This window comes from Pleurodeles waltl, chromosome 3_1 (assembly GCF_031143425.1).
Source record: "Pleurodeles waltl isolate 20211129_DDA chromosome 3_1, aPleWal1.hap1.20221129, whole genome shotgun sequence".
Taxonomy (NCBI): Eukaryota; Metazoa; Chordata; class Amphibia; order Caudata; family Salamandridae; genus Pleurodeles; species Pleurodeles waltl.
In genome coordinates, this window is record NC_090440.1 from 1,691,333,747 (window position 1) to 1,691,355,734 (window position 21,988).

Sequence of the window (21,988 nt, forward strand, 5' to 3'; positions counted from 1 at the left end):
CCTAGTGCAGGTATCTGATGCTCCTGGAAATAGGCGGGCCAGTCATTTTAAGAAGGAGCTGTGCCCTGTGAAGGATGTAAAATTGGATCAATTTCAAGTGGGCATTGCAGTAAACCTTCCTCAGGGATGTCAGGGCCTTTACCCCTTTACCTATAGTGAAGCAGACTGACTAAGTCGGTCTCCCAAGTATCTCGCAGGGGTTGCGCCGATACCTGCATGTGTGTGATAAAAGCATTGGCAAGCCAGATATTAGCCATTGCCCATTGCTCATAGTGTGTAATTTTTGTATAAGGTGGTAAGTCACCAATTCAGTCTCATGAGGTGCCCTAATGTCTCCCATAGCACCCTCCAAGGAGGCATAGAGAAGGAATTGACCTTCGTTCTGATATAGATTGATAGCCCAGCCTCATCCCAAATGTGAAGTTGTTGACCTGAGAGGTGGCCCCTCCAAGGCGGGAGTCAGAGCAATGGAACTGCCGGGGAATATGGAGTAGGTGTCTGGTGAGATGAATCACTCATCATGGAGGAGAGTGCAGCCCTGCAGAAGAAGAGGTGAATCTCAGAACGGTTGAGCATAATGATGTAAAAGTCCAAGGAGAGCCTCATTGAACAGATCGGGCACACTGAACATGTATCCTCCAGGAACCCACCCGTCAACCAGTAGGAAAGCCACTGTAACTGGGCGGCTGGAAGTAGTATTCGAAGTTAGGGCTATCAAGGTCTCCCTAATCTGAGGGGAGTTGAAGCTTGTGCAGGACAACTTGTCTATGTGAGTTGTGCCAATAGATTTCTCCTGAGAGGATGGTGAGCTCTCTAAAAAAAGGACCAGGGGAGAATTACCAGAAGATTCTAATAAAGTAGAGGGGAAGGTACCAACATTTTGGCGATTGGCATGCGGGCCACCACAGATAGGGGGAGGGAATTCCAAAAAGGCAGGTGAGACCTGATCAAGGCAACCGTTGTCAACTGGTTACCGACAAGGCGGTCCTAGGTTGCATGGAATATAGGATGCCCAGATAGCAGAAGGAGTAGGGTTCCTACCGGATAGGGGCCCTCCCCAGATCAACAGTCCACCTGGTCAACCTGGAAAGTAAAGTGAGCAGATCAGATTTACCTCAGCTCACTGCAAGTCCTGAAACCCAGCTGATCTCCATCAGGACAGAGGCTATAGGAGTGAGACTGGAGGTGACATCCCTTAAGTAAAGTAGGACATCATCAGGATAAAGTAAAACGGAGTATGTGCCGAATGACAAGGGAACTACCCTGGTTGCTATTGGCTCTATTGTCAGGGCAAATAGGAGAGGTGAGCAAGGGCAACCCTGCCTGGTACCCCACCCAACCAGAACAGGGTCAGAAGGACATCCCCCGAAGAGAGTCCTTGTAGTGGGGCAGGTGTATAAATAGCAGATCAGCCTGGTAATATAGTTCCAAAACTGAACAGAGCCAAGACTCCAAATAAGTAATCCCAACGTAGGGAATCAAATACTTTATTAATACAAAGTATCAGCGTAGCCACAAGTGGCCATTTATTGTGAATAGTCTCCATTATCCAGTATAGCCTGCAAATACACAGAGGTATTTCTACTTGAAATAAAAAAAAAAATTGATCCTTATGGATCAGTCGCAGCAACAGTTCTACTCTTTGAACTAAGATCATGCTCAAAGTTTTGTAATCCATGTTCAGTACCGCAACTGGGAGGAACGAGGCTATGTCCAGAGGGTCCTTCCCAGCTTTTAGCAGCGACACCATGGCAGCCTCCTGTATGGTAGCTGGGAATGTCCCCATTGTAACTGCTGGCTAAGAGTTGGACTAATTTGGGAGCTACAGTGCCTCAGAATGCCTTATATAATACAGCCAGGAGGCCGTCAGGGTGATTTGCGGGTAGCCAAAAGTCTAATAACAGCATTCACCTTAGCACTGGCTATCATGGGGTCTCTCGGGAGTGGTGGGTGTGAGCGATCCAGAACAGGATCCAGAACACAGTTGAACTCTCCCCCAGGGCTACACTTAGCCAAGATAATGGATAGTCACTGCAAGAATTTAGATTGTTCCATGTTCGGTGAAGAAATGCTACTAATAAGGATGCGATTCAAATGAGTCTGAAGGAGGACAAACCTGCCCTACAAGCCCTTGTGTTAGAGGACCTAGATAGGTGCCCCAGCTCTCACCCAGATAAGTGTGCCTCTGGCATAAGCAGATTAGTTATTAGGGTAAACCTGACCACTCCACCTTTTCTGCAGCCGGACCCCTTCAGCCTGGGTGATTTGAGACTCCTGCAGAAGTGCCCTGTGTACCCCATTTACCTTGAGGAATGTGTGAATTTGATAGAGCTTGGCCAGAGTTTGCATCTCATGAATGTTCCAAGATAAGACACTTCACTTCACTTCACATCACATCTAGTCAAAGGCCCCATGTGATATCCCCTACCCTTTGTTTCCGTGGAGGGGCATTCTTGACTGAGGTCAGGGAAGAGTGGGGGTGCATGAGAGGGACCCACAAAGGAGTTGATAAAGTAATAACCAAATTTGTACCATTTGTGGATCAAAGGACCAAAAAACAATATTCAACAAAGAACAGCAATAGTGTGTGCAGCACAGCAACAGCCTATCACTTAAACCAAGTAACCAGTACACCCTGAGGGGAGAGATGAAAAGGTGAGTGTCTTGGTGCTACCCGTTATCAGAGTCCTGATCAGATGGATGGAAGGACTGGGCAATCCCCATCCCATGTCGAGAACTGTCTAGGCTCAAGAGCGAATGAGGCCAGAACTCGCAAGTTGAATTTCAGCAGAGGGCTTGTGTCTGGTATGGTCCATCACCCTATATGACCTTGTCTGTCATCTGGGGGGAGGGGGGGGGGGGTCATTTGCCAGAGGGTGAGTGCTTGGGGGCTTCCAATTCTTGACAGGACCAATGAGGAATCTGAGTGGTCTTACTGGGGGTCTTGAAAAGTCACCACCAACTCCAGGGATGATTGGTTGCTGTTCTAGGCTTGCTCAGGATAAGGTGTACCTAGGACTCCTGGCTGTCTAGTGCGGCCCTCCCGCCAGATAGGCTGGCTCGGTTGAGTTGGGCATCAAAGCTTCTAGCCAATTCCAAAGCACAGCTTCTCAATGAAGAAAATTTCATCATCTTAAATCACTTTTACTTTAGAGGGGAGGATAGAGCATATTTGAGGTCCTGATCTTTGAGTTTCTGTTTCAATCTTAGGAAGGAGGCGCAATGACGCTGGACTGTCAGGGTCTAGTCCGTAAAAGAAGAATTCAGGTCATTCAAGAGGACCGTACTCAGCTGGCGAGCCACCCTGAGAATTGTGTTGCGATCTTTAAAGTGTAGGAGCTTGACAACAATCTGGTGCAGAGGAGACCCCCGGAGGAGGGTGTCTCACATGGGCCCAGTGGGCTCTTTCAATGGAGAAGAATAGAATGGGTTGAGGTACCGGGTCCCAAACCCATTTCTCCAAATAGTACACAATGTTGGAGCCCAAGCTACTCTCAGGAAGCCCAACTATGAATATTGCTGCATCGCCTTCAGGAATTGCATTCACTTTTTCAGGTCACACAGGTGTTGTTGGAGGTCGGACTACTGGGGCTGGAGGTCAGTCAGAGACCTCTCAGTGAAATTTCCTCTTTCAGGCAGCTTTCTATGGTCTTGACGAAGTAGACTTTGTTTCCAGGTAGACCCCGGAAGTCTAGACTGCGGATAAGATGACATCTTATCTTGATGAGAAAGTGCTTCCAATGCCCCTGGGGCCCAGTCCCAGGATATTGTGGAGTACAGTGTTTATCTGGCTGGCTTCGTATGCCCTATCTTGTGGTACTGAGTTATGGTAAGGAGTTCTGCAGACCCTTGGGTCACACTGGCTGCTGAACAGGTTAGATTGGGCAGATCGGCTCGGAATTCGCCCCAGAAAGGAATTCAAGGGAAATGCTCTCCGTACCAATCTGCCCTTAGTGTTGACTGGCGAGCCAGTAGTGCCCTCGCCGAGGATATGGTTCTTCCCATGGAGCAGGGCCCATTTACCCTGGTCACCACCACAGGTTGAGGCAGCATGAGCAGTCCTGGCTATTTTGATTGTGGGCCACCTACATGGAGGTAAGCAAAGGCCCGTCCAGGGGACCGTGCAGCACAGATCACCACGAGGGCCATACAGGTGTTCCCAAAGATGGAGGTATGGGCCTCTCTATTGTAGCAGGGGCCATTTACCCCCCTGTTGGTGAGGTCCTGTGTGGTAGGGCAGCACAAGCAGCTTTGCCATGATCTAAAAAGAGTTGTGTGGCCCACACGCCCAAAGTCCTTGCACATGTCATGGGCCCCTCACACATCCTCAAGGGCCACTGGAGTCTCTCCAACCTGGAGCTGCCCGGAGGTAGCCCACAAGGCAGTGGCAGGCCTTAAATGCTACAACATCCACCTAGGGGGAGTAGGAGTCCCAAGCTGTGGGCAACATCCAGTCCCCCTTACAGGCTGTTGTGGAAACCATGTCTGATCTTAGCCACGGGGAGGCCCCACTGACGCTGCTGTGTCCTCAGTGTGGTGGGGGACTCGCCCCATTGGGCACGTTTCAGGTCAGCGCTGGAGCCTGCCGCTCCACAACACCAAGGCATCACATGGCCAGGCCTCTCCCTGCTCACTTCAAATTATGTCCACCTTGGACCCGTCCTCTGCTCGTCACTCAGAGTTAGGGGGTCCTCATGTTGTAGTGCAGGGGTCAAAGAGGAACACAGCATTGCCCGTCACCTCCTTGGCTTCACAGCCTTATCAGCTAAGTGCAGTTATTTCCTCACAGTGGTGTTGGGGGAGGGAACCCTTTCTGGACTCCAGAGCCCCCAATTCGACCCCAGAGCTCCTCTTCAGAGTGTTTGGCCAGTGTTGCTTAGCTTTCAAGGATGTTGACAGATTGCAGGCCCGGAAGTGGGATCCCTGTTCCTAATTGTCTGCCACGTTGTCCATCTGAGTCACGCCCCTGTTTGTCAGCTTTTTTTTCCCAAACACACATTTAAATAGATTGTAAATGAACTGTATAATTAGTTCAAAACAGATCAGCAGTTGGGAATACACTTTTTTGTAATTCTGAAGTTTAATGGAAACAAATCTGTGATGTGTAAATGATAAATATTTGCTAAATTCCGATTTCTACACATTATAGTTTGTACACTATATAATTTTATCAGTAAAACTGCATGCCAGTAGGAAATTTTGTGCTCATTTCAATGGAAAATATGCTGTCTATAAATGACAGTACTCTACCACATCATGTTTTAGTACTATATTTATTAAACATGAGCTCTTAAACATGAACTGAGAAACATTCCTCTCCCGTCCTGATGATAATGCTATTAGTGAACTAAGAGGCAAGTCAGAGTTTAGCCTATTAAATCAAAGAAAATAGCTTTTTGTATAGCAGACATGCTATACATGCTAGACATGCTTTGTATATTTGAAGGTGCTCTTATATGTGATAAAGAAGCAAAAAGGTGACCTAGTGAAAAAACGTTTTGCCTAGGATCACATAATTTGAGACCAGTTCATGAGTCAAGCAAATTAGTTAGGTAGATTAGATAAGATTATTTTAGTCACTAGATCTGCATGTCTGATAACGTGATTTTTCAAGGCCTCAAAAGGAAAGGTAGGGCACAGTGTCTCAGTGTCTTTTTTTTGCCACACTTTGAGTAAATAGCTGATCCTGCCCCCTACAGGGCAGTCGTGTGCCAATGAGGGCAAATTAAGGCAGTTTGGAAGCTGTTGCTGTAGGAACTTGTGACTGGGAAGTTTGTTGCCCCTGGTGCCTCGAAAATGATCTGTTTGATCCTCATCTCTGATCACCAAAGAACATCAATCCTGGAGTAGCCTTGAAAGGTGCAAAACTGTTGAAGATACTGTCTCACAGGGCTAGAAGGGAACACAGTGGCCAAACGTTTCAACATCGAGTCTTGCCTATCTGCAAGACCCTTTGAAAGGCATATCCATCAAAGAGGCTTGCACATTCTCAGAAGCCCCTTGCTCTCGTCTCTCTCAATCACTCTCTTCCATCGGCAGTCCAAGGGAAAACACAATATAGTGTGCTGAGAAGTGTCAAGTCCACTGGCCTCCTGCAAGTCATCACCATAGTACAGCAGAAAATAATCCTCCTCTTCTCTGTGGTCATCTAAAAATGCTGGTTAGCTCCAATCAAACTCTGCACCGTAAAGTTATTAGAGAACTGGGTTGAGGCTGCGAGGCAAAGGCATGGTTCTGTCAGTCTGAATGAATTTGGCGGTCAGTACAGCTTTGGAGGCAACCTCTGTCTGGGTGAAGATCAATGTGGCTCGGAGTAGGGCAGGACTATATGAATCCTGTGTACCACTGGTGCCCACATCAATGTCAAAGGCACTGGCATGGATTCTGATGCCGAACTGGAAGTGAGCTCCATCTTTGGAGTGGAACCGAGGAGGGTTCAGGAGGTAAAGACTGTGCAGAGGGTGTACTCACTGGCAGTAAGGCAACTGGAGGCCTTCATGGATACTTAAGAGTTCAAATGCATGCCAGAAAGAGCCAAAACAGTGCCAAAAAATTGGCAATGTGGCCTCTTGTAAATTCTCAATCTGTTGTGACATCTCCGATGTACCCAGAAACTCAGGGTGCATCTGGATCAGTTGTGGAGTCAGCTTCTCCGCGGGGGACCTGGAATGAGACTGCAAGTCACCCTGACAAGGCTTTACAGGTAGAAAATGGAGGGGCTGGGACGAACCCACTTGCCCTTTTTTTGCTTCTTCTTCGAGTTACTGGAAGACTTGGACAGAGTAGAGGATCTGTCGCAGGAACTGATTTGAGAGGAGGAACGGATCCGAGCCCTCACCTTTGAGCAGGGCTTTTGATACATCTTTCACTGCTTTGCAACATACAGCTTCACATTCCTGGATGCCTCTGGGTTCATCAGGCCACAGTCTTCACAGGACATGAAGCCATGTTTCAAACCCAAACACCGAAGGCACACCCTGAATAGATCTGTCACAGAAATTTGTTTGCAACAGTGCCTATATTTTTAGGAGGGGGCATAGTTCCCTTGCACACGGGAACAAAATATGATTTTCTAAGAAAAAACTTCCAGTGATAAGGAGAAAGTTAGGAGTTAGCTCAGCCTTCATGTGCAAATGCACAGAAAGAAAGGGTATGATGTCGACTCACAGGGGTGGTGCTTATATACAGATCCATCATCACTTCTCAGGTGGAATAATGTCACCACAGAGCAGCACAGCACTATCTATCGGAAATGCATGAGTATGAAAATGTCACTTACCCAGTGTACATCTGTTCGTGGCATCAGTCGCAGTAGATTCGCATGTTTTGCAATAGCTCGCCATCTGGTGTTGGGCCGGAGTGTTACAAGTTGTTTTTCTTCGAAGAAGTCTTTCGAGTCACGGGACCGAGTGACTCCTCCTTTTGTCTCCATTGCGCATGGGCGTCGACTCCATCTTCGATTGTTTTTCCCCGCAGAGGGTGAGGTAGGAGTTGAATTGTAGTAATAGTGCCCATGCAATGGAGTGACTAAGTATGCACCTATTTAAGGTTGAGATGATACATATATAAATAATTGAAGGTAACTTCCAAACTGCTACAGGCTCCCGGGGAGGCGGGTGGGCACATGCGAATCTACTGCGACTGATGCCACGAACAGATGTACACTGGGTAAGTGACATTTTCAGTTCGATGGCATCTGTCGCTGTAGATACGCATGTTTTGCATAGACTAGTAAGCAGTTATCTCCCCAAAAGCGGTGGATCAGCCTGTAGGAGTGGAAGTAGTCTGAAATAATGTTCTTAGTACGGCTTGACCTACTGTGGCTTGTTGTGCGGATAACACGTCTACACAGTAGTGCTTGGTGAATGTGTGAGGCGTAGACCATGTGGCTGCCTTACATATTTCTTGCATTGGGATGTTTCCTAGAAAGGCCATGGTAGCACCTTTCTTTCTGGTTGAGTGTGCCCTTGGTGTAATGGGCAGCTGTCGTTTAGCTTTAAGGTAGCCGATTTGGATGCATTTAACTATCCATCTGGCTATACCTTGTTTTGATATTGGGTTTCCTGCATGAGGTTTTTGAAATGCAATAAATAGTTGTTTTAGTCTTTCTGATGTTTTTTGTTCTGTCAATGTAATACATCAATGCTCTTTTGACATCTAATGTATGTAGTGCCCTTTCAGCTACGGTATCTGGCTGTGGAAAGAACACTGGAAGTTCCACTGTTTGATTTAGATAGAACGGTGAAATAACCTTTGGCAAAAATTTAGGATTGGTCCTTAGGACGACCTTATTCTTGTGTAGTTGTATAAAAGGTTCCTGTATTGTAAACGCTTGAATCTCGCTTACTCTTCTTAGGGAAGTAATGGCGATGAGAAATGCCACCTTCCAGGTTAGGAACTGTATGTCGGAGGAGTGCATGGGTTCAAAAGGTGGACCCATAAGTCTAGTTAGGACAACATTTAGGTTCCATGAAGGAACAGGAGGTGTTCTTGGTGGTATAATTCTCCTAAGGCCCTCCATGAATGCTTTAATGACTGGTATCTTATATAGGGAAGTTGAATAGGTAGTCTGCAGGTATGCAGATATTGCTGCAAGGTGTATTTTAATGGAAGAGAAAGCCAGGTTAGATTTTTGTAAGTGAAGCAAGTAACCCACTACATGTTCTGGAGTTGTGTGTAATGGTTGTATTTGATTAATATGGCAGTAGCAAACAAACCTCTTCCATTTACTTGCATAGCAGTGCCTGGTGGATGGCCTTCTGGCTTGTTTTATGACTTCCATACATTCTTGGGTAAGTTGTAAGTGCCTGAATTCTAGGATTTCAGGAGCCAGATTGCTAGATTCAGCGATGCTGGATCTGGGTGTCTGATCTTTTGGTTGTGCTGTGTCAACAGATCTGGCCTGTTGGGCAATTTGATGCAGGGTACTACTGATAGGTCTAGCAGCGTTGTGTACCAGGGTTGCCTTGCCCAAGTTGGTGCTATCAATATGAGTTTGAGTTTGTTTTGACTGAGTTTGTTTACCAGGTAAGGAAGGAGAGGGAGAGGAGGAAAAGCGTAAGCAAATATCCCTGACTAGTTCATCCATAGGGCATTGCCTTGGGACTGTTTGTGTGGGTATCTGGATGCGAAGTGTTGGCATTTTGCGTTCTCCCTTGTCGCAAACAAGTCTATCTGAGGTGTTCCCCAGAGTTTGAAATAAGTGTTCAGGATTTGGGGGTGAATTTCCCATTCGTGGACCTGTTGGTGATCTCGAGAGAGATTGTCTGCGAGTTGATTTTGGATCCCTGATATAAATTGTGCTATTAGGCGAATTTGGTTGTGAATTGCCCAACGCCAAATCTTTTGTGCTAGCAGGCTTAACTGCGTGGAGTGCGTCCCCCCTTGCTTGTTTAGATAATACATTGTTGTCATGTTGTCTGTTTTGACGAGAATGTATTTGTGAACTATGATTGGTTGGAAAGCTTTTAGTGCTTGAAAAACTGCTAGAAGTTCTAGGTGATTTATATGCAGTTTTGTTTGATGTACGTTCCATTGTCCTTGTATGCTGTGTTGATCGAGGTGTGCTCCCCACCCTGTCATGGAAGCATCTGTTGTTATTACGTATTGTGGCACTGGGTCTTGGAAAGGCCGCCCTTTGTTTAAATTTATGTTGTTCCACCACAGAAGCGAGAGGTAAGTTTGGCGGTCTATTAACACCAGATCTAGAAGGTGACCCTGTGCTTGTGACCATTGTGATGCTAGGCACTGTTGCAAGGGCCTCATGTGCAGTCTTGCGTTTGGGACAATGGCTATGCATGAAGACATCATGCCTAGGAGTTGTAGTACCATCTTTGCGTGTATTCTTTGTGTTGGATACATGCGTTGTATGATGGTGTTGAAATTTCAAATTCTTTGTGGACTTGGAGTGGCTACTCCTTTTGATGTGTCTATTATGGCTCCTAGGTATTGTTGTACCTTGCGCGGCAGAATTTTGGATTTTGTGAAATTGACGGTGAACCCTAGTTTGAAGAGGGTTTGTATGATATGATTTGTGTGATTTGAGCACTGTATTAACGAATGGGCCTTGATTAGCCAGTCGTCTAGATATGGGAACACATGTATTTTCTGCCTTCTTATGTGTGCAGCGACTACCGCTAGACACTTGGTAAAGACTCTTGGTGCGGTAGTTAATCCGAAAGGCAGTACCTTGAATTGGTAATGTATTCCCTTGAATACAAACCTTAGGTATTTCCTGTGCGATGGGTGTATTGGTATATGGAAATAAGCATCCTTGAGGTCTAAAGTTGCCATGTAGTCGTGTAGTTTTAGCAATGGCAATACTTCTTGTAGTGTGACCATGTGAAAGTGGTCTGATTTGATGAAAGTGTTCACTACTCTGAGGTCTAGGATTGGTCTCAGCGTTTTGTCCTTCTTTGGTATCAGAAAGTACAGTGAGTAAACTCCTGTGTTTGTTTGTTTGTTTGCCACTAATTCGATTGCATTCTTTTGCAATAGTGCCTGCACTTCTATCTCCAGGAGATTGGAATGGTGTGTTGTCAAATTTTGTGCTTTTGGTGGTATGTTTGGAGGGAACTGTAGAAATTCTATGCAATAACCATGTTGGATAATTGCTAGAACCCAAGTGTCTGTAGTGATTTCCTCCCATGCTTTGTAATAATGACTTATTCTTCCCCCCACTGGTGTTGTGTGGAGGGGGTGAGTGACATGTGAGTCACTGTTTAGTAGTAGGGGTTTTGGGGCTCTGAAATCTTCCTCTATTTCTAGGGAATTGCCCTCCTCTATATTGTCCCCGAAAACCTCCTCTATACTGTCCCTGGTAACTGGACGGTGTTGCTTGTGAGGTGCTGGCTTGTGTGCTCTGACCCCGAAACCCCCCTCGAAAGGGTGTTTTACGGAATGTGCTGTAATTCCCTCTGCTCTGCGGGGAGTAGAGTGCGCCCATGGCTTTGGCAGTGTCCGTATCTTTTTTGAGTTTCTCAATCGCTGTGTCCACTTCTGGACCGAACAGTTCTTTTTCATTAAAAGGCATATTGAGAACTGCTTGTTGAATCTCTGGTTTAAATCCAGACGTTCGGAGCCATGCATGCCTTCTGATAGTTACAGATGTATTAATTGTCCGTGCAGCTGTATCTGCAGCGTCCATGGAGGAGCGGAGCTGGTTGTTGGAAATGGTCTGTCCCTCCTCAACCACTTGTTTTGCCCTATTTTGTAAGTCCTTGGGCAGATGTTCAATGAGATGTTGCATCTCGTCCCAGTGGGCTCTGTCATAGCGCGCAAGTAGTGCCTGGGAGTTCGCGATGCGCCACTGGTTTGCAGCTTGTGCTGCGACTCTTTTACCAGCTGCATCGAACTTGCGGCTTTCTTTATCTGGGGGTGGTGCATCTCCAGATGTGTGAGAGTTGGCCCTTTTCCTAGCTGCTCCTACAACGACAGAGTCTGGTGGCAGCTGTGTAGTGATGAAAACCGGGTCTGTAGGAGGCGCCTTATACTTTTTTTCCACCCTTGGTGTGATTGCCCTACTTTTGACCGGCTCCTTAAAGATTTCTTTCGCATGCCGGAGCATACCAGGGAGCATAGGCAGGCTTTGGTATGAGCTGTGGGTGGAGGAGAGTGTGTTGAATAAAAAATCATCCTCGACCTGTTCTGAGTGGAGGCTTACGTTGTGAAATTGTGCTGCTCTAGCCACCACTTGAGAATACGCGGTGCTGTCTTCTGGTGGAGATGGCTTCGTAGGGTATGCCTCCGGACTGTTATCTGACACTGGGGCGTCGTATAGGTCCCATGCGTCTTGATCTTGGTCACCCTGGCTTATGGTGGTGTGAGCTGGGGAGTGTGATGGAGTTCATGCTGGTGAGACGTTAATCACGGGCGGAGGAGAGGGTGGTGGGGTAACTCTTTTCACCACTTTTGGTTGTGGTGTCTGTTCAGTTTGGAACTCCAACCTTCTCTTTCTTCTAATGGGGGGAAGGGTGCTTATTTTTCCTGTCCCCTGCTGTATGAAGATACGCTTTTGCGTATGGTCCACATCAGTTGATTGTAGCTCTTCCTCAAACCTATGCTTTTGCATTTGGGAGGTTAGCGAGTGCTCTTCTGTATAAGAGCCTGAAGCTGGGTCGCTTGCAGTTTGTTTCGGCACCGAAACCTTGTCTGCGTGTTTTTTCGGCTCCGAGGTGACTTTTTTCTTTTTCGGGGCCGAAACCTCTCGGCGTCGATCGTCTTCGGTGCCGCTGTCTCGGCGTCGAGCCGTGTCCACACCGGCATCTCGGTGTCGAGGCTTGTCTCCAGCACTTTCTCGGTCCCGAGAAGGCTGCGTGCCAGTGTCTCGACCGGAGTCGGACGATCTCGGCACTGTTTGGGCCTTTTTCGGTGCCGACGGTCGGTCACCGAATTTATGGGTGGAGCCATGGCCTGATGGCAGTGGCGTCCCCTGGGCCTTGTAAATTTTCCTCTGTGTGGTTTTCGACGTGTTACTCACGGTTTGTGTATCGTCGAATCCTTCGGAGTCCGATTCTTGGATCGAGAAGGTACCTTCCTCTTCCTGCTCCTCGAACTCTCGGTGGGCTGTCGGCGCGGACGCCATCTGAAGTCTTCTGGCTCGACGGTCTCGGAGTGTCTTTCGGGACCGGAACGCACGACAGGCCTCACAGGTGTCTTCACTGTGCTCAGGTGACAGGCACAGGTTACAGACCAAGTGTTGGTCTTTATAGGGGTATTTATTGTGGCATTTGGGGCAGAAACGGAACGGGGTCCGTTCCATCGGCGTTCTTCAGCACGCGGTCGGGCCGACCAGGCCCCGACGGGGGATCGAAAAACTACCCCGAAGGGCACCGGAGCTCATCGATCTTCGATGCGGTGTTGAATCTAAGTACGCCGATCCCGAACGCAACAATACCGATGAAAATCTTCCGAAATTAGCTAATTTTCCGTTCCGAAACTCGGAGCGACAGGAACACGTCCGAACCCGATGGCGGAAAAAAAAAAACAATCGAAGATGGAGTCGACGCCCATGCGCAATGGAGACAAAAGGAGGAGTCACTCGGTCCCGTGACTCGAAAGACTTCTTCGAAGAAAAACAACTTGTAACACTCCGGCCCAACACCAGATGGCGAGCTATTGCAAAACATGCGTATCTACAGCGACAGATGCCATCGAACATGTTGTTACAATCTTCCGCATCTAGTACGGCATCTGGGGATTTTCTAAGGTAAATGATCTGAGGTTACAGCTATCCTTTAAAATTTGATAGTCTGTGTTGCTATCCAAAATCACTTCCTGTCTGAGGCCTGGTAAATCCACAGATCATATCAGAACTAGATTTCACTCCGCAGGCCTCCTGGTCTGAAATCAATGCTGGAACGTTAAAGAAAGCAAAAATGACACAGAACAAATGTTCTTCCTATGCAAATTTGTAAAACCACAATGGGACTAGATACAAGCACTAGTTTATGCCAATTTTCAGCACAAGATCAACTCTAAACATTACCAGAGCAACACTGTATATATTCCCTATTAACCAACACTGCTCTTGTATTCCTAACAGACCGATTATTAATAGACCTATTCTTAACACCAGGGATCGAATAGATTCAGACAGCATGGAAAAATATAAGAAATCTTTGGTAACACACATAGTGGCTTGGCTATGCTTTAACAGAATTCAGGACAACACTACTATTCTCATTAATGCACATAGAGTACCTCATAAGGATGAACAAACTTGACCTACATTTACAGAAAAACAAATCTCCATAATGACTTGTCAACTTACTCTTTCGTCCTCCCAACTACAGTAAACGCAGTAACACAAGACACTGAACAAGGAATATACTTATTATACCAAAATGGATGAATACATGAAAGAGAAACTATTTCCATCTTATTCTTTACTCTCGTTTAACCCCTCAGCTACTTTTCAGAATAATATATATGTTGATGTTATTAATGCCAGAACACCATACACGAATCAACAGAAGAGACGAACACCAGAATATCAGCCACAAGCTGCTGCAAATATGTAAGATCTATTCCTCAAGTTGGATGAAAAAAAGTAACTGCAAATCCACTAATTACCAAGGTATCCCTGTACGCATTCACAATACAATGTAATGGTCTTAATCTTAAATGTTGCAGGCATTTCCCATGTATACTTATACACTATTCTTTGATTTCTTGAAAACCAATAAAAACATTATGGAATAATTAAAAAAGATACATTAAAAACTCACTTGCTTCAACACACTGATAATTACTGTCTTTCACAGCTTGGTAACTTCCACTTTGGATCACCGAGGTTCAATTCCCATATCAGTCCCTGAAATGCCATTTGGTATCCTAATCCATCACTGGTCATCCCCTACACTTCACCACCTACTGAAATCTATACTAGCCTCTTTCAGTGGTCAACTGGGATTGCATTTATGGTCAACTTCTACTGCAGTCAATAATCAATGGTCATGGATGTGGGATGTTCTTCTTTCACTCAAAGCAGTTAAGGGCCAATTTAAATTCATGAAGAAACCAAAAGCAGTGTCATAACTGAAATATCTGTATATAATACTGGCTCTGCTTCACTAAGCCCAAACATCACGTGGCACACAGGCAAACCTGTTTTTTAAACTTCATTAACAATGTTGATCCTCAACAACAGCAGTAGCACAGTCATGGTCAATATTCCCTAAATAAGTTAACAATTTTCATCACCTACCTCCTCCTTCGAACTATCAACTCAACCATTAAATAATCAGCCCACATTATGCTAATGGTAACTTCAGCTTACTAAATGAATCTGCACTCTTACACTTGCCAGCAGAGGTTAAGCTCCCCCCCCCCCACCCCAACCCCAATAGACAAGCAATACAGAATGCTAGCCTTTGGCCGATGCCTGTGAAAGACCAAATTCTGTCCAAAGGGGGTGAAAACATCGAACATTAGGAGAACAGTGATCCCAGACCAATTCTGGTTAAATAGAAATCCCTGGAACACCCTTTCGGAGGCCAGCTCCAGTTACATACCTAACCAAGCTTAGTACCAGTAAAACACCATCTCAGGTGATTACTGGTCAACACCTCCCCAAGATCACTTGAAATCAGCCCCAAAAGCCAAAGTAAACCCATTTCAGGAAATGACCAAACAAAGAAAGGTATTGTTTATACAGATGACATCAGAGTGGTTTACATATGAGAATCATACGAGTTACAAAAATCAGCAATAAACAAAAAAGAATGAGACAATTAATTTGATGAATGTCAGAATGAAAAAAACTATTAGACTGACCTGCTCTGTGAACTCAGGCTTAGGCTGCACAGCAGGGGGAACAGGCTGATTAGTTGTAAATGATACTGCTACCGACTCAGAATGTACTGTGGGCCGGACGACAGACTGTGGAGCTGTGAAAGCAGATGTTGCTGAAGTAGCGGGCTGAGCTAATGGCCGGACAAGAGGTGCTTGAACAGCAAATGCTGAAGGTGCCTGTGACCTGATAAGGGGAGTGGGAGTCTGGAATGTGAACTCTGATGCTTTTGGTGTTTTTTGTTGCACAGATGGCTGTACATGAGGCTGCTGAAACTTAAACTCTGATGCTTTCGGTGACCCTGAAGTTAAAGTTTGAACTGGTGTGGGATGGGCAGTGAGCACAGAGGATGTTTCTGGCTGCATCCTGGAATGAACCAGAGGCTGCTGAAAAGTGAAGTCTGTTGCTTTCAGAAGCTCGGTTGCCCGAGCTAGAGGCTGGTGTAAACTGAATGCGGAGGATGATGAAGGTTCTGGTTGCACTGATAGTGAGGCAAGTGGTGGCTGCAATGTGAATGCTGATGGGGGGTCAGGCTGCAATGAAGAACGAGTGAGAACCTGCCGAGGAGTGAAAGTTGGAGCACTGGCTGGCAGAGGTGGCACGGATGACAGTAGTGGCTGAGGTGCAGGTAGAGAAGCAGGAAGAACCTGAGGACGGACTTTTACCAGGGACACATCTGGTCCCAGATCCTTGTCTTCAGTTTGTCCACCTGTGAAAATACAGAAAGTAAAAACTGAGAACACTATTTCTGTGGGTGGATGGATATAAAAAAAAAAGGAAAGAAGATGTAAGGAAAGGTAGAAGACATTCAGACATTATGGGGGTCATTACGACCCTGCCGGTCGGAGACCGCCAGGGCTAAAGTGGCATCCGTACCGGAGACCCATATTATGACTGTGGCGCTACTGCCGGGCCGGCGGTTTCCCGCTGTTTTAGCCCCAGGGGTGATTATGACTCCCCTACCACCAGCCTGTTTCTGGCGGTTTGCACCGCCAGGAAGAGGCTGGCGGTAAGGGGAGTCCTGGGGCCCCCTAACAGGGCCCCATGCAGCTTTTCACTGTCTTCATAGCAGACAGTGAAAAGCGCGACGGGTGCTACTGCACCTGTCGCACGGCCGCAACACCGCCGGCTCCTATGTTGCGGCCGCATCCCCGCTGGGCCGGCGGGTGTAAACTAGGTTTGCGCCCACCTGCCCAGCGGGGATGTTGTAATGGGGACCGCTGGAGTGCGGCCACATTGGCAGCCGCACGGCGGTTACAGCTTGGCGGGCGGCAGTAGCCGCCCGCCAATGTCGTAATGACCCCTTATGTGTGTTAAATGAAGTTTTACAGAACACTTTTAGTATCAATTAAATCATGTGAAGAATAGCTGCACCTATGTAAAAGAATACATCACAGGAGGTCAAAATGACAAATATTTTTACTCCCTTTAGTGCAAAAGACTATGATGGTCCTTATGACCTTGGTGGTCCGGCCCCGCCCGCAGTTGCAGTCAGACCGCCGACAGCATGGCGGTGCAGGGCTGCCAAATTATGACCATGGCAGTGTACTGGCTGCATCACAACAAGTTCACCAGTGAAACCGCCTGGCCGAAGGTTGACCACTGTCGACCCGGCGGTCCACCTAACACCGCGAGGGGTATTATGAGTATCCTTACCACCAGGGATTCCGTGGCGGCAGCCCCGCCACAAAAACCCTTGTGGTAAGGATACAACACAACAGGACTCCCCAAAGCCCCCCTCCATGTAGGAGGCCACCCCAAACCCATCAGAAGCCCCTCCACCCACAAGCAGCAACACCCCCCACCCCCGGACCCTGTACGGACACCCCCGCTCCGCTGATCCACGCACACATCACACTTACAAACATACACGCACATATCCACGCTCTCTCATTCACACACACATGCACCCACGCAACGACACCCACCACCCCCTGCATACAGGCATTAACACAAGCACTTGCGCACACAAACACACACAACACCCTCCCCAGCCTCCCTCCATTCACACACACACACACACACACACACACACACACACCATTCACGCACATGATAACACTCAACACCACCCCCTCCCCTGTCGGACGATCACCTTACCTGGTGGTCGTGATGGTCATCCGGGAGGAAACCGGTCCATGGCGCTAGCTCCGCCGCCAGGGCCCGCAAACACAACATCCCCACGCCATTTACAATGTTGTAATACGGCAGACAGTGTGGTGGCGGCGTGATGGTGGCAGCAGAGCAAGCTCCACTAGACTGCCAGTATGGCTACTGGCGGCTTCCCCGCCAAATAATGGTGGAGAGCAGCCAGCAGCCATAATATGGCAGTCTTCAGACCGTTAACACTGGCGGTGACTACGGCGGTCTCCGAAATAGACCACCGAAGTCATAATGAGGGCCTATTTGTAAACAAGGGATACAGGGGGCTAATGGGTCTGCACAACAGTGGATAAGCAGGGCCCAAATTATTTTGGAATGACACATTTACAAAGTACTACAAGGAGAATGACATACATATATTGTGTCTAATTTGAGAAAGGCTGCAAAATCCTATCTAACACAGAGGTGTGACTGCTTTTCCGGATCATACCATAAAAAAACAAACATCTTCTCAAGCTCAACATGTACATAAAAGCAGCCTCAGATCCTCAAGAAGGACTCAGGAAAACATGCAGACACCCAGTGGGGTAAGAAAATGGAATATCAAATTGTGGTGGCAAACAAAATACTGTTTTATGCACATAGTATGCAACAAGTACAGTTGTAGAGACTAATTTAACAGAGTTCACTGACTTTCTCAGAGCTGCAGAGACACCAAGGATAGTAATAGAAAATGGTACTCATCCTGTAATATTGGTCAGCAGCATGTAGTACCATAGAGTCACATGCTCTGCAAACTCCTGCTAACTAGTGGTGGGCATAGGCATTACCAAGTAGTTTTTGTTCTAAGACGTCGTTGTTCATGCGATGCCTTATGACTCATCTTTTCGTTTACAATATACCAGGGCAAAGAGTGCACTTCAGACTGTTTTTGCCACTAACGATCAAGTGTAGTATCTGGAGTAAGCATAGCTGAAAGTTATGGCAAATTGGTGAACTGGAAAATTGAAAAATCCCATCCGGTGCACTGGCTTTCTTCTGGGGAGGCAGGTAGGTACATGCGACTACAGCTTTACAAACTACAAACCGATAAAGAGTAAACGTAACATTTTTCCTTTTGCAGCATGCTCGGCCTGTGCTACTGTAGCACACATGATATGCATAGGCTGTACACCAGTGCTCCCTCAAACAGTGGTTAGCGGGCCAGTGAGGCAGATTTGTGAAATAAGGTTGTAAGCATTTTCTGGCCAACTTGAGCCTCATGAAGGGCACGAAAATCCATACAACAGTGTTTAGTAAAAGCAGATGGTGTTGACCAAGTAGCTGCTAGGCATATGTCTGCTAACAATATGTTCTAGTGGAGTGCTCCAATGGCACACAAGACATAAGAAGTCTTGCCCCTGCATACCAGACATGTATACATTTGACTATTCACCTTGCTAAAGCAGACTATAAAATTAGGTTTCTAAAGTGGAGGTTAACAAATGCGACAATGAGCAGTTTCATGTTGCAGATCAACCTGTTATGTCAGTGTAAAACATTAGTGTCCTAAAGTCTAAAGCATGTAGTGCTCTTTCGATCACAGTCTGTGGGTGTGGAAATAAACTTTGTAGCATAATGGTTTGGTTGACATGGAAAGGGAAAATCACCTTGGGAAGGAACAGGGATTAGTCCTCAGAACAACTCCATCCCTATCTACCTGAAAAAAGGTAATTCTACAGCTAGAGCCTGCAACTCACTGACTCTTCTGAGAGAAGTAATCTCAGTTAGAAAGGCTGTCTTCCAAAGAAGGTATTGTTTTGCACAATAATTATGCTATTCAAAGACCAGGACCATGAGCTTTGCATCCACTTTGTTAAGGTTCCACGAAGGAACAGGTGGTGCCCTTCAAGGGACTACTATCATTCGGCGCTACACAAATTCCCAAAGGACTGGAGTTTCGAAGAGAGAAGTATTTTCCCTTTTTGCATATAAGCAGCTACTGCTGCTAAATGAAGTTGAATTGATGTATATGCTAATCCTGCCTTTTGAAGGGTCAACAGATCAAAAGATGTCTTTCATCAAAGTGTTCAGAGGCTCTGTGTTTTTTCTTAAGTAAAAATGTACAAACAAGTTCAATTTTGTAGTATAAAACATCAACACAGTTAGTTTGTGAGCATCTTGAAGGATTAACATACACTCCTCAGGTAATCTGAGATACCCAAATTTAGTGATCTAACATGCCAAATCGAAAGGTTAATTTCCTTGCGGTTTATATGTCTGAGTTGTCCCTGATACTGCTTCAGAAGAGCTGCCTGGCCAGGAGCTTTTTGTGTAAACTGACTGATAGTTCAAGAAGTTCTTCAGACTGAATGAGCCCACAACAATTCTTTGTGTTCGGTCTTTAAGAAAGAATGAAAACCAGGCTGCCTTGCCCAGGTTGGTGCTCTCAGGATGAGTCTCAGTGATGTTTCTTTGCGCTTTATCACCACATATCAAATCATGGGTAATGGAGGTAAAGAGTAACCAAATATTCCTGAACCACTTGCCCATAGTGCATTGCCAGTGCACATTGTGTGTGGTAAGTTAGAGGTGAAGCGTGGGCATTTTATGTTTTGTTTGTTGTGGCAATAGCCTACTTCGAGACAGGTACACTTACACAAGGAGCTGTACCCTGCCTATAAGTGTTGTGGGTTTATTTTAGCGCTTTGCTGGGGCACGTTTAGTTTAGGCCTGCGGCCTATGCCCTTTTACCCAGTTAATTATTTTAATGCGTTTTATTTCATTCTAGCATGGCTTGCTTTTAGCGGGGATGTTTTATTTTCTATTCAGCCGCTTTTCTGCAAAAGCATTGTTGTTAGTTCCTTTGCACAACATCTCACTGCGTACCTCTGCTTAAGGCTGTACATGATAGTCTATCTAGTATTACCACCACAACAGCGAGGAGCCAGCCTTTGACACCTAGGCAAATTATCACATCAGGCCTGTTCTCAGAACAACACGTTTGGTTGTAAAAACATCACACAGGCCAAGAAGGTTAGAGAGGTCACTCCAGCCAGAGGACACATCTTTATGTTGTGTGTTACCGCGCAGCTTTGCGGATTCAGGCCTTGTCTCTACAGCCAACTAAGGAGAGACGGACAGCAGACTCCTGTTCTCAGGAATGGGGGCGGTGACTCCTTCCATGAACTAGTACAGGCAGAAAGGGCTAACACTGTCATGCTCTCACGTGGATGCTAGAAGTGTAGGTAGGAATGCTTAGACATGTTTATTCCAGGATGTTGGGATTGTTCATCTGTTTTTCACTAATGGGCACAATTCTAACTGCAATATGTTTCATCCTCCCAATAATCGCAGCTCATGTCTTCTATCATAGAATTTAGTCTTTTCAATAAATGCATTGAAAACTGTCCTGCATCTCTTTGTCTGCCTTTGCTTGTGTGAGACTTGTGTGCAAAAGAGAGATAAGGGCAAGATCTGCTAACTGTGACTTCCCTGAGGAGTCAGAGTGTCATGTTTTCTAGGCTGCCACTAATCACCTTTACTTGCTAGGTTTTGTTGAGGTGCTGCTTACTACCCAAAATACTTAGGCCTCCAGCCAGTGAGGGAATGACTCAGTCACCAACACATGGGGTGCTGCCACCCAAAAACCACCGGTCTTACTCCCATGGTAAGAGTCCTATGACAAAAATAAGGCAGTGCCAAATCTTTTGAGCCAAGGGAAACATCTGGGGTAGTGACCTCCCCACCTCGTTTCACAACAAATGCATTGATGTCATTTTGTCTGTCTACAGCAGGACTGTTTTTTTTTTCAATAAATATATAAAATGCCCTGAGGGGGAGGAGCCAAAATGGCGGCCAGGACGGTCGCTTGACACGAGCGCTCCGTCCCCGGCTCGACTAAACCATCCTGAAGGGCGCCCCCCGCAGCCTTGGTGAAGCGGCTGGGGCGGCGGCCCGACCGGGGGAGACCGGAGCGTCCGCCGCGAGCCGTGCGTGCCCCTCGGGAGGCGGGCGAGCCGGGTTTCGTGGGCTCGTGCCGGGAGCAGCGACGGGCGGGAGGGGCTGCTCCTGCGGCTCCGGTCGCGCTCTCGCCTCGCTCGGCCGCCCCCCGCCCCTCTTCTTGATCGCGGCTGGGGGGGCTGAAGTGCCGCGGCGGGAAGTCTGCACGGCGCCCGAGGCTGGTGCCGGCCCGAGGGGCCAGGGCGCCATTTTGGACGCCGCAGCGGCAGAAGCCGCGTGTACACGCCACAAAAAACAAAGAAGGGGCGCCACTGCCCATAATTGAGGACACATCGCGGCAGTTCAGAAGGATGCAGAGGATTCCTAATAAGAACCTTTGAAATGAGGTGAGGAGGGCACTTGGGGAGGGGAAAAATCAAAATCAACACTGTGGGGATACTCCTGGACTCTTGGACACCCCCCCCTCCTCCCCGCCTCATCATTAATGCAAGGACGCAAGATTAATATGAGCCTCGGGCCCCATGAGCTTGGACCTATTAACTTGCACAGCACAGACGGCTGGTGCATGCTGCGGGCGTGAGAGCTGCGCTGGTCCCCCCGGCAGTGGGCGCCTGCCACGACTGTCCTTTGTTATACGGAGCCCACCCGCAG

The 21,988-nt window shown here is 47.1% G+C and overlaps 1 protein-coding gene across 1 annotated transcript in view; it reads right to left on the reverse strand.

Annotated features, from left to right (window-relative positions):
- MCM3AP (minichromosome maintenance complex component 3 associated protein) overlaps nt 1-21,988 on the reverse strand; it is a 619,735-nt gene that overhangs the window by 362,480 nt on the left and 235,267 nt on the right. The window contains exon 13 of the mRNA XM_069225490.1: nt 15,277-16,001. Coding sequence (XP_069081591.1) covers nt 15,277-16,001 — 725 coding nt within the window. The remainder of the gene's footprint in view (nt 1-15,276; nt 16,002-21,988) is intronic.